Genomic DNA, 13,980 nt, shown 5'->3' with positions numbered 1-13,980 from the left:
AACTATTGAAAATGAAGCATCCAGTCACATTTTCTGAGCATGCAGCTATAAGATTCCAAAAAGAAAAAAAAATGTGAAGGCAAGAATTGCAAATAATTATTGGTAGTTGTAACCACATAACACAGAGAATTTAAATGAAAGTCTGAGGATTGCTCAAAGTTTTAATGGGTTAATTTGATGAAAGCAAAGAATCACCATTATCGTACCTACTTCTAAAAGAGAAGAAGTTGTTTTATGTGACAGCCTTGACCCAGCTACTAGATGTGCCATCTAAGTTTGGTAAGGGAATATGAAGTGCCACCTCAAGGCAAATCACATTGTCTCTTCACCTTAATGAAGAACATTGCATTGACCTTGTTTCACAAAGCACTTCACTGGAACAAATCCAAACCACTTTGTTCAGGGCTGAAAGGAATCAGTATAATTGAAAATTCTTATTTAGCATGTTCTGATAAATTTGGAAGGGGTAGCATCATTTGATAATATTCAGATATTACTGTTTGAACTCCAGGCTGGATTAGCACATTCACTTGTAAATTTTACTGGAATGTATATATTTATGAAGACATTTTTAATTGAAACAATGATGTCTTACTTCATGTCAAATGTAACTTACTTCATTTCATATAACAAAAATATAACTGACAAATCCTTTCTTCCCAATCCAATTGAACTAAAAAAAGTACCAGAAAATCTAAAGTTCCTTCATACTGCAGTCTTCCTCAAATTTTCCAAATGTTAGTGAGAAGGGTTATTAGGACTTGTGAAACATTAGACTAGATACAATATAAGAGGGTCATTTGGCTTACAATATCTTTTTCAGCCTACCATTATTAATCAGAAAGTAAAGTCCTTTATGTTTCTTTTACTTTAATATAAATCTTCCTGAATCCTTATTGTTTAAATAGTCCCCACAATTCCTTGTTAGACCTTACCTCACCTTACCTGTCCTATCCTATCCTATCCTATCCTATCCTATCCTATCCTATCCTATCCTATCCTATCCTATCCTATCCTATCCTATCCTATATTGGAACTTGTATACCAGCACATAGTTGAGAGTTGGCATATTAACCAAAGCATATTATGCTAAAAGTAAATGTTAAAAATAGGTTTTTAATAAGTTCAACTATTTTACCCCATTTTAAGAGACCAATTTCCTTTTTTTTTTGAAACACCCATTAATTTTTTCTCACTGTTAACACAAACACGCAGGTATATTTGTATAGTCATACAAGATGTGCAGTAATTTGCCACATTTCAGTGAATTATTTTTGAAAATAGTTTTTCACAGCAAGATCCCATGCATATTTCCTCGGAATTACCACTAAGAAAAGGAGTTTCTGTGAGGAAAGCAAACTAATGCCTGCACTTTTATTCACTCTGCAGATCACAAGTATATTACAGCCTACAAGGTAGCTGGATATGAGATACGGACTGTCAAAATTCATTCTGGAACAAAGAGAGACCTGGAGATGGCCTGTATGCATTGCAAATAACATTTTTTTTTGGAAGTAAACAGCAGAAATTGATGATTTTGTAGGCATTTGCAATCACATGGTGTTGTCCATGGTGTCTGAGCTGTAAATGCAGTCTTTTGTAGATGCAAGATATGACCAAATCTCACTTTTCTAATTACTTTGGAGCTTTACTTTATTAATTGTCTCTTTAAGATTGAAAAACCTTCAAAACTACAAGCCTACTGTTTGTTGCTAGATGAGTTTCTGGATAAGTTTCACTTAAACTCATTTAAAAAGAAAGAAAATTACATCCTTTCAGTTTTGTAAAGTCTTTATTTTTTAACATTTTTTTTGCTTTATTTATTTGTTTGTTTGTTTCTATCCTGCCTTTATTATTTTTACAAATAACTCAAAGTGATGAACATATCCAACACACCTTCCCCCTCCTAATTTCTCCACAACAGTTCTGTAAAATTATTTGGATTGAAAAAGACTGATTAGCCCAAAATCACCCATAAGGCTTTCATAACTAAGGGAGGACTTGAATTCATGAGACTTGAATTAACTCCTTATTAGAACCAGAAGTTGCTACTGAAGACAAACAAAATCTTTGATGATAACTGTAATAGACCCTAAGGTGGAATTTAAAATTACTACAAGAAAGAGATGGAGATACTGGATGTATAAATGAAATTGACTGATTGTTCAAAAATCAAAAAGGGAATATAAACAATGTATCAGAAAAAGTGATGTGAACTATCCTTTTAATTGAAATATGAGAGGTTTACTGGCCTTATTTAATGGAAATTACAATAGACTTCCATAAAGATTATAAGAATTTTGTGACAAGAGGCAAGGAAATTAGAAGAAAATAGGAGCTAGAGTTTGATCTATGGGACTTAAGGAAGAATAAGAAACAAAAAGTTGATTTATTTGACTATGGTAAAATAATGAATTGCTATCTTTGATGATGCTCTTTGTCTGGATTGGATAGTTTTTCCAGTGTGTAACTTTGTAATATTTATGTCATTATTTTTGATGGTATTAAAATATCATCACAGGATGTAAGCTGCTGCAAGTAAAACTGCCTTTTGCAATTGACTTATGATGATTTTGTCAATGCCGTTAGTGTTGTTGTTATTATTATTGTTATTATCTCTTTTATTCATTGAATATGAAATTCGGTCAACTGAACATTTAAAAATGAATTATTATTAATAATTTAACAACAACAACAATAATAATAAACAGTACTATTTATAACCTGAATCAAATGCTACAAAACTGAGTCTATTCTTTATATTTGATCATTTCCAGAAAATCACATAAAAATAGCATGTTACTAATACATTTAATACCAAGATTGTAGTTTTGACAGAAAGCTAAATATTAATTTAACAGAAAAGTAGTTTTGGTGTTAAATTTTCTATGACAGAGATAGAGTTTAGTAATGACTTAATTTACCTTTACAGGAGTTTAAAATATGTTTTCTTGAAACTGTAAGTGAAAAATAAAGTGCATAAGATTGATATTAGAAACAAGTTATATTTCTGTAATAAAAGAAAGAAAACAAAGAAATCACATCATTAAAGATTTATTCCACTAGTTAATTTACTGCAAGTAAGTCTGTAGACAGAATGCAATGTAGCCTCTTAATAATCTATTGTTTCTCTATCATGTATGAAAAAGCAATGTTAAACAAAAAACGAATAATTAAATTATAAATTTCAAATCTTATGTCTATCAAAATGAAAATTAAAATATGGTACTGTAATTTATTTTAATATTAGACTGTATTTGAAAGCTGCCAATTTGTTTTTTTATTACCTTGGAAAAGATCAGCCCGCTACAACAGCATTGTATTCTAAAACAATGTCTAGCATTATATTAAAAAGAATAATGAAACTGTTATCGTCATACAAGGTTGGTCATACAAGACTGGTCCAAAGTCACCCAGCTGTTTTTTCATGCCTAAAATGAGACTAGAACTCATAGTCTCCTGGTTCTATGCCAGTACCATAATCACTAGACCAAACTGAGCCACACACTCACACACACAGCTTCATTTATAACATACAACCAATATATGTGAGCAACAATTCAATAATTACAAGATTTACTTGCAATTGCAAATTTATTTTTCAGGGAAAAAACCCCAAATGTTTTATGAATACATATTGCATCAAATCAGTTTTACCCTATAATAATCTCCATCATTTTTTTAAAAAGTATACATCCTTTACATTGCAGTATGAAAAACTGACATTTTGTACAGACATAACTATTCCAAATGCTTTAAGATAATCTTAAAACTAAGGAATATTTATTTATTTGTCACAACAGTATATATAAGCATAAGCATGAAATAACTATACAATATATAAGCATATATATATAAGCATAAGTATGTAATAACTATATTAATTGGATATAATGAAAGGAAACAATAGGACAGGAACGGTAGGCACGCTTGTGCTCTTATGCATGCCCCTTACAGACCTCATAGGAATGGGGAGAGGTCAATAGTAGACAGTTTTTGGTTAAAGCTTTGGGGATTTTGAGAAGAGACCACAGAGTCAGGTAGTGTATTCCAAGTATTAACAACTCTGTTTCTGAAGTCATATTTTCTGCAATTAAGATTGGAGCGGTTAACATTAAGCTTAAAACTATTGTGTGCTCGTGTAATGTTGCAATTGAAGCTGAAGTGTCTTCAACAGGAAGGACATTGTAATAGATGATTCTATGAGTTAAACTCAGGTCCTGTCGAAGGTGGCGGAGTTCTAAGTTTTCTAAACCCAGGATTTCAAGTCTGGTGGCATAAGGTATTTTGTTGTATTCAGAGGAGTGGAGAACCCTTCTTGTAAAATATATCTGGACACGTTCAATTGTATTAATGTTTTAGTTTACTAATTAATACAAAAACAGTGATAAGTATATCAGAAACATATCTTGAAGGGACAATATGTTATATTGTCCCTTCAAGATATGTTTCTGATATACTTATTACAGTTTTTGTATTAATTAGTAAACCAAAACAGATTCACTACTGAAAAAAAAGGCCCTTCTCTCCCCTCGCACCTGACTATGGAAAGCTTATATGTAAAGAAATCAGCCAGAACTCTTAGTTTCAGTATTATGTTTACTAAACCAAAGAGAAATCAAATAGAAGTAGTTGCAATGTTTCTTTGATTTATCTATTGACAGGAGAAATCAAACAGAAGTATGAAGGGACAGCACAGTATTTATTTTTATGTCATTACTTTTCTTGTTCTTGTTAAAAATTACACACACACACACACAAAACACCACATTGCTACTAATGGAACTTTATTATATTTGCCATTGAATATTATATATGAACTTTATCTTGACCTACGTAGAGATAATAATAGGTTGAATTTTTATGAGACTTTTAAAAATTATTCTGTTTGTTATCTCAAACTTTATCTTTGCACATACTTTCAGTTTGATGGACAAATATATCAACAAATCAAAGGAACACCCATGGGATCACCACTTTCAATATTCATAACAGAGAACAAAATACAATGCTTAGAATCTATAGCACTCTCATACATAAATTCAAATAACACATGCCATTCAAATATGGATCAAGCACATAAAGTAGATACCTTTGTCATAATAGAAAAGAAGCAAACAGAGAAAACATATCTAACTATCATCTTCAAAGGAAGAAAATTTACAACAGAAGAAAAAATATACTACCCTTCCTGGATATCCTCCTCAGTAAAGACAATGATGGCAAATTAGAAAAGTTTTATCATAAAACCACCCACACCAACCAAGTGCTCCACTACCAAAGTAACAACTCAACCTCTCAAAGAGAAGCTGTGTAAGAAAACTACTTAGATGAGCATAAACACACAACAGCAACTCCGAACAGCAGAAAAAGGAAACAGATTATCCTTACTACATCATCCAATAAAATGTTTACCTATGCAACTTCATCAAAAGTGCCTGAGGACTCAACCCACTACAGCACAACCAACACAAGCTATGAAACAGGGGTAAAATCAACTTACCTTCCTTACCGGCTCAGAAGCATGCACAGAAGGTAAAAAACACATTACTTCCTGGTTAAAACCAGAAAGTAATAACATCCGGGTGGCGGGTTTCACCAGTGGTTCAGCGATCACTACTGGACCACCGGACCACTGGCCACGATCGCTACCGGATCAGAACTGGGAGCATTTCACCCCTGCTATGAAAAGGATAACACAGCCATACATTAAAAACATCTCAGAAGCCACCAATTGCTACAATCATATGGCATTACTATAGCACACAAACCAACTAAAATTAAGTAATCAAAAGACATAGCAGTCACCAAAGAAAAAAAAGGAGGCATCTATAACATACACTGTAATGACTGGAACAGCTGCTATGTTCTTAATTTCACAACATAGGGACAGACTTAACCATAGCTTCAACTGGGAAATTGTGAGCCTCCTAGACCAAGCCAAGTCAGAGTCCAAGCCCAGAGGGGCCTCTGTGGCTCAGAAGGGGCCTTTGTGGCTCAGACTGCTAAGACAGTCTGTTATTAACACAGCTGCTTGCAATTATTGCAGGTTCTAGTCCCACCAGGCCCAGGGTTGACTCAGCTTTCCATCCTTTATAAGGTAGGTAAAATGAGGACCCAGATTGTTGGGGGCAATAAGTTGACTTTGTATATAAATATACAAATAGGATGAAGACTATTGCTAACATAATGTAAGCCGCCCTGAGTCTTCGGAGAAGGGCGGGATATAAATGCAAATAAAAAAAAATGCTAAAGAATTGCTGGAAGCCCACCCCCAAAAAAGTTTTTGTAACTGTTCAATGTGATGTTCTGGCAGCAGAAGTAAAGAACCAACCACAGATACATAGGAGTAAATTCTAATGAGTTCAGTATTTATTTCCAAGTATACCTATAAGGTCCCGCATTTCACCAGTCAAAATACTAGCTGCAGGTCTCTTTTGCAAATTACATTTTTAGCATTGTGTAGATCCAACTAGCATTTGAAGCCTTGTTTCTAGGTGTATAGGTATATATTCATCTATCTGCTTTTCTCAGTTGAATAAGAACTCATTTTTGTTCTCATAATCATCACAATAAAGTAAACGCAGCTACAAATGATGGAAACACAAATACTGGCCTAAGAAAGAGGCAGTATCATTTACACAGAAAATACTTTTTATTATTTTATTGTTAGAGAGAGGGACTTGACTGTTCATTACACTGGTTTATTTTGGGGGGGAAAAACATGCAGTATGAAAGAGCAAAAGAGGATACCTGCCCCCATTCCAAATATTTCTGCCTCTCAGCTCTCATGCATGCTGTTTGTCCTATTAATAATAACAAACAAAACACATGCTTCTAGTGTTGGAATGAATAAATGGTTCAAAATAGACTTTCTTGCACAGATCACAATTTCTCCATCTGCTAAGAATGGCAGAATGAAGCCTATTACCTCTAAGCATACACTTAATTACTTAATATTTATACTATTTAAAAAAACACTACATATCTGCCTGCTATAAAAGATTATACACAAAAGGATCATTGTTAATTGCCTAAAAGTTAAGTACATTATATTGTACAAACATGTTTTTTATCTTTTCAAGATCTTTTCAATCTTAACCTTGCAGCATATTTATCTAGTCAATTAACAGTTCAGGTATAAGAAGAACAAAATCCACAACTCATGTTAGTATGGTTACATGTAATTAGTAATCAACACACAAACATATTTTTCTATATAGGTAGTCCTTGAGTTACAACCATTCATTTAGGAACCACCCAAAATTACAATGGCACTGAAAAAAAATGATTTTCAAGCAATCCTCACATTTATGATTGCTACAGCACTTCCACAGTGATCAGAATTTGAAAGCTTGACAACTAGCATATAGTTATGATAGTTGCAGTGTATCCGAGTCATGTGATTACAGTTTGCAATCTTCCCAGCTAGCTTTCAATACGGAAAGTCAATGGGGAAGACCAGATTCACTTAACAACCATAGGAAAAAGGTCATGAAATCAGGTGCGATTACCTTGCTTACCAACAGAAATTCTGGTTGCAACTGTGGATGTAAATCAAAGACTACATGTATTGCTGCTTAATGGTGGCGATGTGTTCTTGGGTCACTGACAGTTGGGTCACTCAAAGTATGACTGTCATCCCAGCTTCCCTTTTAAGTAAGCAGGAATCATTAATAGGCAGCAGTGATTCCGGAAATTGCTGGGAGGTGGATAATTACTTTAGTGACAATGAGAAAGATATCATTTTATATTGTGTAAAAGAAGGAAACAGTATTTTCTGTTACTAAAATACAGAAACCCCTGTATTTTACCAAGAAAGTTACATGAGTAGACAATATAAGGTGATTCAGATATAATGCTGAATGATGCCCTTCATGTTAGATGGCTTCAGCATTCTACTGAGGAGTAACTGAGGAACTTTTGGCACATTAATGGTGTTTATGTGGCTTGATTAAAGCCTTTGGGACATCTAATCACTAATGTCACTATGCAGGAAAAAGAAAATCCAAAACTGCAAAGATAAAAGTTCTGTGGAAGTATAAAATGTAAGAAGAATGAATATATGAACAATTCATTATTGTGAAATTAACATTTTTAAGATCTTAGTCATCAGGAAATTAAAGTGCACAGGAATCAGGCATTTTGGATCAGAAGATTGTACTGCTTAATACTCAGAACATGAAAAACAAAAAGGAATGGCACTGCTATTACAGTCAGAAAAGACACAACGAAATGTTTGGGTACAATAATCAATGACAGAATAATATCTACTGGACTTTGCAGATGATACTTTAATATGATTGGTTAGGTTGACTCAGCCTTCCATCCTTTATAAGGTAGGTAAAATGAGGACCCAGATTGTTGGGGGGGGCAATAAGTTGACTTTGTAAAAATATACAAATAGAATGAGACTATTGCCTTATACACTGTAAGCCGCCCTGAGTCTTCGGAGAAGGGCGGGATATAAATGTAAACAAAAAAAAAATGATGAACAAATTTATACTCCAATCTCTGGTGCAGAAAAAAGGAGGTCAAGTTTATGGTAAAGTTCAATAGGAAATCAACAGAACATGCAAGCAAGATATGCTGCCTGTGATTGCAGACTTGAATGTTAAAGTTGGAAACATTAAGGAGAAAAATGTAGTTGAACTGTTTGAACTAGGAACAAAAATCAAGGAGAATAATCGATCAATTATTAGTAATCCAAGGATTTCTTCATGGCCTTTCTTGCAACAATCAAAATAATGTCTATATAGACATCATCACATGGAATACACAAAAATAAAATTCAGTATATTATAGATAAAAGGAGGTGGAAGACCTTAATTATAGCAGCAAAAATGTGGTTGGGGTTGACTGCAGGGGAGACCATCAACTGCACATATGCAAGTTCCAAATCAAGCTAAAATAGAAAAAAATCTACTCAGTTTCTCAGATACAATCCTGAACACACCTACCATTTTCAAGAATAACATTAGGAACCACTCTGAAGCCTATACCTTAATAATAGCAAATCAGAGAAGCTGTAGAATGAAATCAAAGAGGTTGTTAAGAATGAATGTGAAAAGAGACTGCCAAAGACCAAGAAACAGAAGAAAGTAAACCAGATATCAGAACAAATGGTGGAAACTGCTAAGAAAAAAAGAGAAGCCAAAGGCAAGAAAAATAAAAAGGTGATTAAGCAACAAAGGAGTAAGACAACACTGCATACTCTCTTTTTTTCAAAGACAACCTAAGTAATATATATTGAATATATATTATGGGAAGCAGTATGAAAGACCATTAGTACAGTTTTAAAACTGTAGGAAGAAACATCAATAACCTGCACTACGATAGTGATCATGCTATTCTGAAATCTGAAAATGCAAATTATGTACGAGGTATAATAATGAAAGTTAAGGAACACAGTGAAAAAAATGGGATTAAAATTCAGCAGAAGGAAGACTAATCACCACCACAACAGATACAGCAACTGGTCTTAGAATTGACAATTAATATACTGAAATGATTAATAACCTTCTGCTTTTACAATCAACTATCATCAGTAAAGGAACCAGCACTGGACTGCAGAATAGTGCATGGTAGAGAGCAATGAAGATCTTAGACAAGTTATTAAGATATTGGGATGCCTGTCTATTACAAAGATCAAAATCACACAAGCAGTGATTTTCCCTGTCATATACCAGAAAGCAAAAGTCGGACTTTTAGAAATAGTTTTGATGCTTCTGAACTTTGGTGTTGGAGAAGTCTCTTGAAAATGCCATGGATAACCAAGAAAAGAAACTGATGAAGGATGAATGTTAAAACTGTGAAGATAATTGTCTCCTATTTGTCGTATAAATCTGACACATGCATTCCAGTTCTTAATACTGTGAAGGAAAGACAACAGCAGCAACTTTAGTTTGACTAGTAGTAGTTTTAAACTTCTTTGAAAAAAGAAAAACATGTACTTCATCACAAATCAAATACAGTACACTAAGAAAGTTAATTCTTTTAGTATATGTATTTATACCTGGAAATCCCTCAAGGAAGTTAACAGAGGGAGCTCATGTGCGCAACATAACATGTACTTGACTCACACTTTAGGATTTGGAATTTGCAATTTCTTGCAGTTGCTTACTTGTTCTTTGACTGATGCCAGAATGGCAGACGTGGTTTCTGTTTCAGATCCATCTCCATTGGATGTATTCAACACGGGGCTAAGGGAACTTGTCTTGTCCGATGACGATGGCTGGTCAGGAACAGGCATAGCTCCTACAATAAGAAACAACAGATAATTACATCCAGTGTTTTTAACAAGAATTCAAACTATTTTTTTTTCTTTTCTATGGTGGCTACAAAATGCAAAATCCCCAAAGCTTCAAACAAAAACTGTCTACTATTGACCTCACCCCATTCCTAAGAGGTCTGTAAGGGGCGTGCATAAGAGCACAAGTGTGCTTACCGTTCCTGTCCTATTGTTTCCTTTCATTATATCCAATTAATATAGTTATTTCATGCTTATGCTTATATATACTGTGTGACAAAATAAATAAATAAAAAATAAATAAATATAATATTCCCTAAGAAATCTCCATTTTCATTTCTGCCATGAAGTATATGAAGAGACACAATCTACTACAAATTTCTCCTCAAATGTTTGAAATATCAATCAGTGAGGTCACCAAGTGGGACTTAAAAAATTTAGTTGTGCCCAACTTGTGTATGGCCATAGACTAGATCAAGATATCTATGATATTTATTTTTTATTTACTTTCAGCTGGATTTTGGCCCAGAAATGCAATGCGTGTGAGAATTGTAGTATTACATCTCTACAGCTTTATGAAGTAGCTAGGCTGAGGTAACAACCAAGGTATCTTGTAGAATTTCCCATAGACACCTGTTTTTTCATAATGAACATAGAATTCTGGATTCAGCTTAGTTTTTGTCTCAACCATCACTTTTCTTCTTTTGTTTCACTGTGAGACAGCAAACATGCCAAGATCTTCTAGATTTCGGATTGTAAAGGAATTGAACTTAGCCTTTGATCCAATTATTACTAATTTTGTCAATAACAATCAGATATTTAAACCTCTGAATTTACTAGGTTTAAAATATGTACCTTTCTGATTAAAATTGTAGATTATACTGAATAACTAAGGGCTGGTTTTATTAAATGTTCTAACAAGCTAATATAAAGTAACATAATCCCTTTATTTGCTAAGGGAATTAATTATCCACAACTTCCTTCATTCACAATATTATGTACTATATTTTTACTGCTTGTTAAGAGAAATGGGACCAACTCTACAGTATTTGAAGATATTTATGTAAAAAAAGTAGCTAAAATCAGAGAATATAATGATTCTGTACAATTTTCTGTACTTAATTAACTAGAATCTAGAATGTTTAAAGGCAGAGAATCGGTTTTGAGACTTGAACAACAAACACATTTATCTATTTATATTTATTTATTTTCAGGTGTCAAGGACCATGCAGAGCATAATGGTGAGGGATGACAACACTAGAAAGAGCAAGAGGTGAAAAAGAGAAAGAGAAGTCCCTATTAACATGCTTATTTTTTTCTCTCATTTTACAAAATTCATGACCTTCTATTTTCATATGATATGCTATGTTCTTTTCCTTATTGTTAATTTTAGGGGGGAAATAATAAAATTTAATATTTATCCATGAAAAAAAAATTCTATTCTATTCTATTCTATTCTATTCTATGAAGAATTTTATACCTCTTTAGCAATTTATTTTCTCCTTTAAGTAAAAAATTAAGGTGATATTGTTAGCAGTCAAAGAAACATTTTAAAAAAGAAAGTTTTATAAATCGTCCCATTTTCTAAGCTATTGAAATTTGCTAATGAATTTGTACAATGACTGTGAAATCAATAGGTATCTAAATCTTACAATACTTATATAGTATTAAGAACTTTCAAAATAATACACAGTTGATCCTTTAATTTAAAGAAAGAAATTATAAATCCACAAATAGTTATAAAATAATTAAAAATGTAAATGTCCTAAATTAATACTTAATATATTTCCAATTTAAGCCATTCTGGCTTTCTTTTCTGTTTAGGAATATGCCTTATTATGCTGCCTGCAAAATAAGCTTCTATACCAGAGAGCACCAGATTAACTATTGGAACAGGACAATGTGGAATTGCATTTAAAGTGTTTTCAAATATTAGTTTTCAAATATCCTCTTCTCTTCAGCCACTGAAAACAAACAATGCAATTTAATTTTCATTTTTACAGTTGTTTATTTATTCTTATTCTATCAAACATAAACAACTAAGGAAAAATTCTGATGGAAATCTGATGGAGTATCTTGTGCATTAAATAAGTATAAATCATTGGTCCTAGTAGTTCCTACAAACTGGTAAAGTGACATTAGTTTTTTTTTAAAAAAGTATTAGTTAAAACAGCTCTTTACCCAATCCACTTTTCTAGAGACATAAATGACTGCACAGCCAAAAAAATAAAATAAAATTAAAATATAAGAATGTTGATTAGGACACTAGGAGATAAGAATAGTACAAATAATCCATGAGATGTGTCAGGTCACTTAATGGTTGTTTGAAGTTACAATATATCTTCTAAAAGCCATATATGACCCTGTTTCAAACTTAGGCAGCTGCAGCCTCCCAGCACTTATTTGCCCTTACTACGTATCACAGAGAAGCTGCAGAACCTCCCTCCCCACTTCTCACATCCATCCTGCCCTGACAGGACCTCAGAGCACTTGGAAAAAGTTCAGCTCTAAAGAATAAGCAACTACCTAGTCATAAAGGGATTCTCTCTGGCAGCAAAAAACTTGGAAACCTTTGGAAACCTTTTTGCTGCCTGGTTGAGTGCCTTTAGGCTGCATGCCTGTCTGCCATGGTCGTTTGGCGCATATATGTGCTGTAGCCACTTTTGCTTTTGGGCTGAACATTTTCTTCATCTCCTGCAGGACTTCTGTTTTTGCTTGCTTCCTTCCTTTCCTCTGCTGTGCTCTTCAGCCTGGAATCACTCATCAAGTGTAAGTAACGTACAGATTTTACCATTCTCCGTCTAGGGGCAGGAGGATGGGATTAAGCAAGGGAAAGGTTTTGGGAAGCTGGTCCTGAAGTTACTGCCTTTGGCTTCCCCAAAAGCTAGGAAAAGCCAGGAAAAGTCTGCAGGTTCCTGACAGCCAGCTGACTGCCAACCCACAAGCTCATCTTCTTTTGTCAAGCATGGAGGCTTATTTGGAAGACTCTCTGGCTTCCAAATAATGTGACATTGGGCCTAATCCAGCTGGGCTCTTCTCCCCTGCTGGTCTATCTTTGGCTCTGCAAAGCCATTTGTTGCTGGTCTGCCTTCTTTATGGAGCCAGCTGATGGTAGGCCTTCCAGGGCTTCCTCCATCCTTAAGATATCCCATGCTTGTTTAATAACCTACATTAATTTAACAGTGGTATCAGGGAGAGCAACAGTGGGGTCATTACATGAGGGGGGGATCTCACTTAATGGTTGTCATGACTTCTGACTGTAAATGGGCAGACCTTATTACTGTCATAGTAAAGACTGCTTGTATTGCAAGACAAGGTTATTAAAGGTAACACCTAGAGCAGGGGTAGTCAACCTTTTTATGCCTACTGCCCACTTTTGCATCTCTGTTAGTGGTAACATTTTCTAATAGCCCACCGGTTCCACAGTAATGCGCCCTGTAACATCATCTGCGCATGCCTCTCGCACATCGTAGATTGGGTTTGGAGGGGGGTGCCGGCTACCAGCTCTGCTTGTCTGTTACAGCTGGATGGTGTGTGGGGAGATGCGCGAGCTATTCTGGGACAAAGATCTTTTGTTTGTGGTTGCACTATAGCGCCATTTAATTTCATTTATGTAACGTGAACTAAACTTATGCATGGGCAATACAAATAGTACATTTTCAGAAATTTAAACTGTCACGGGGAATTTTATGAAAACCTAATGAAAATGTTTTTAAATAATGCTATGAAAA

The 13,980-nt window shown here is 34.1% G+C and overlaps 1 protein-coding gene across 1 annotated transcript in view; it reads right to left on the bottom strand.

Annotated features, from left to right (window-relative positions):
• The window catches only part of CTNND2 (catenin delta 2), a 546,840-nt gene that overhangs the window by 469,296 nt on the left and 63,564 nt on the right, over nucleotides 1-13,980 (bottom strand). The window contains exon 2 of the mRNA XM_058176992.1: nucleotides 10,124-10,257. Coding sequence (XP_058032975.1) covers nucleotides 10,124-10,257 — 134 coding nt within the window. The remainder of the gene's footprint in view (nucleotides 1-10,123; nucleotides 10,258-13,980) is intronic.

This window comes from Ahaetulla prasina, chromosome 3 (genome assembly GCF_028640845.1).
Source record: "Ahaetulla prasina isolate Xishuangbanna chromosome 3, ASM2864084v1, whole genome shotgun sequence".
Classification (NCBI taxonomy): Eukaryota; Metazoa; Chordata; class Lepidosauria; order Squamata; family Colubridae; genus Ahaetulla; species Ahaetulla prasina.
The sequence above is the reverse complement of the archived record's forward strand: the minus strand, read 5'-3'. Positions and strand labels throughout refer to the sequence as shown.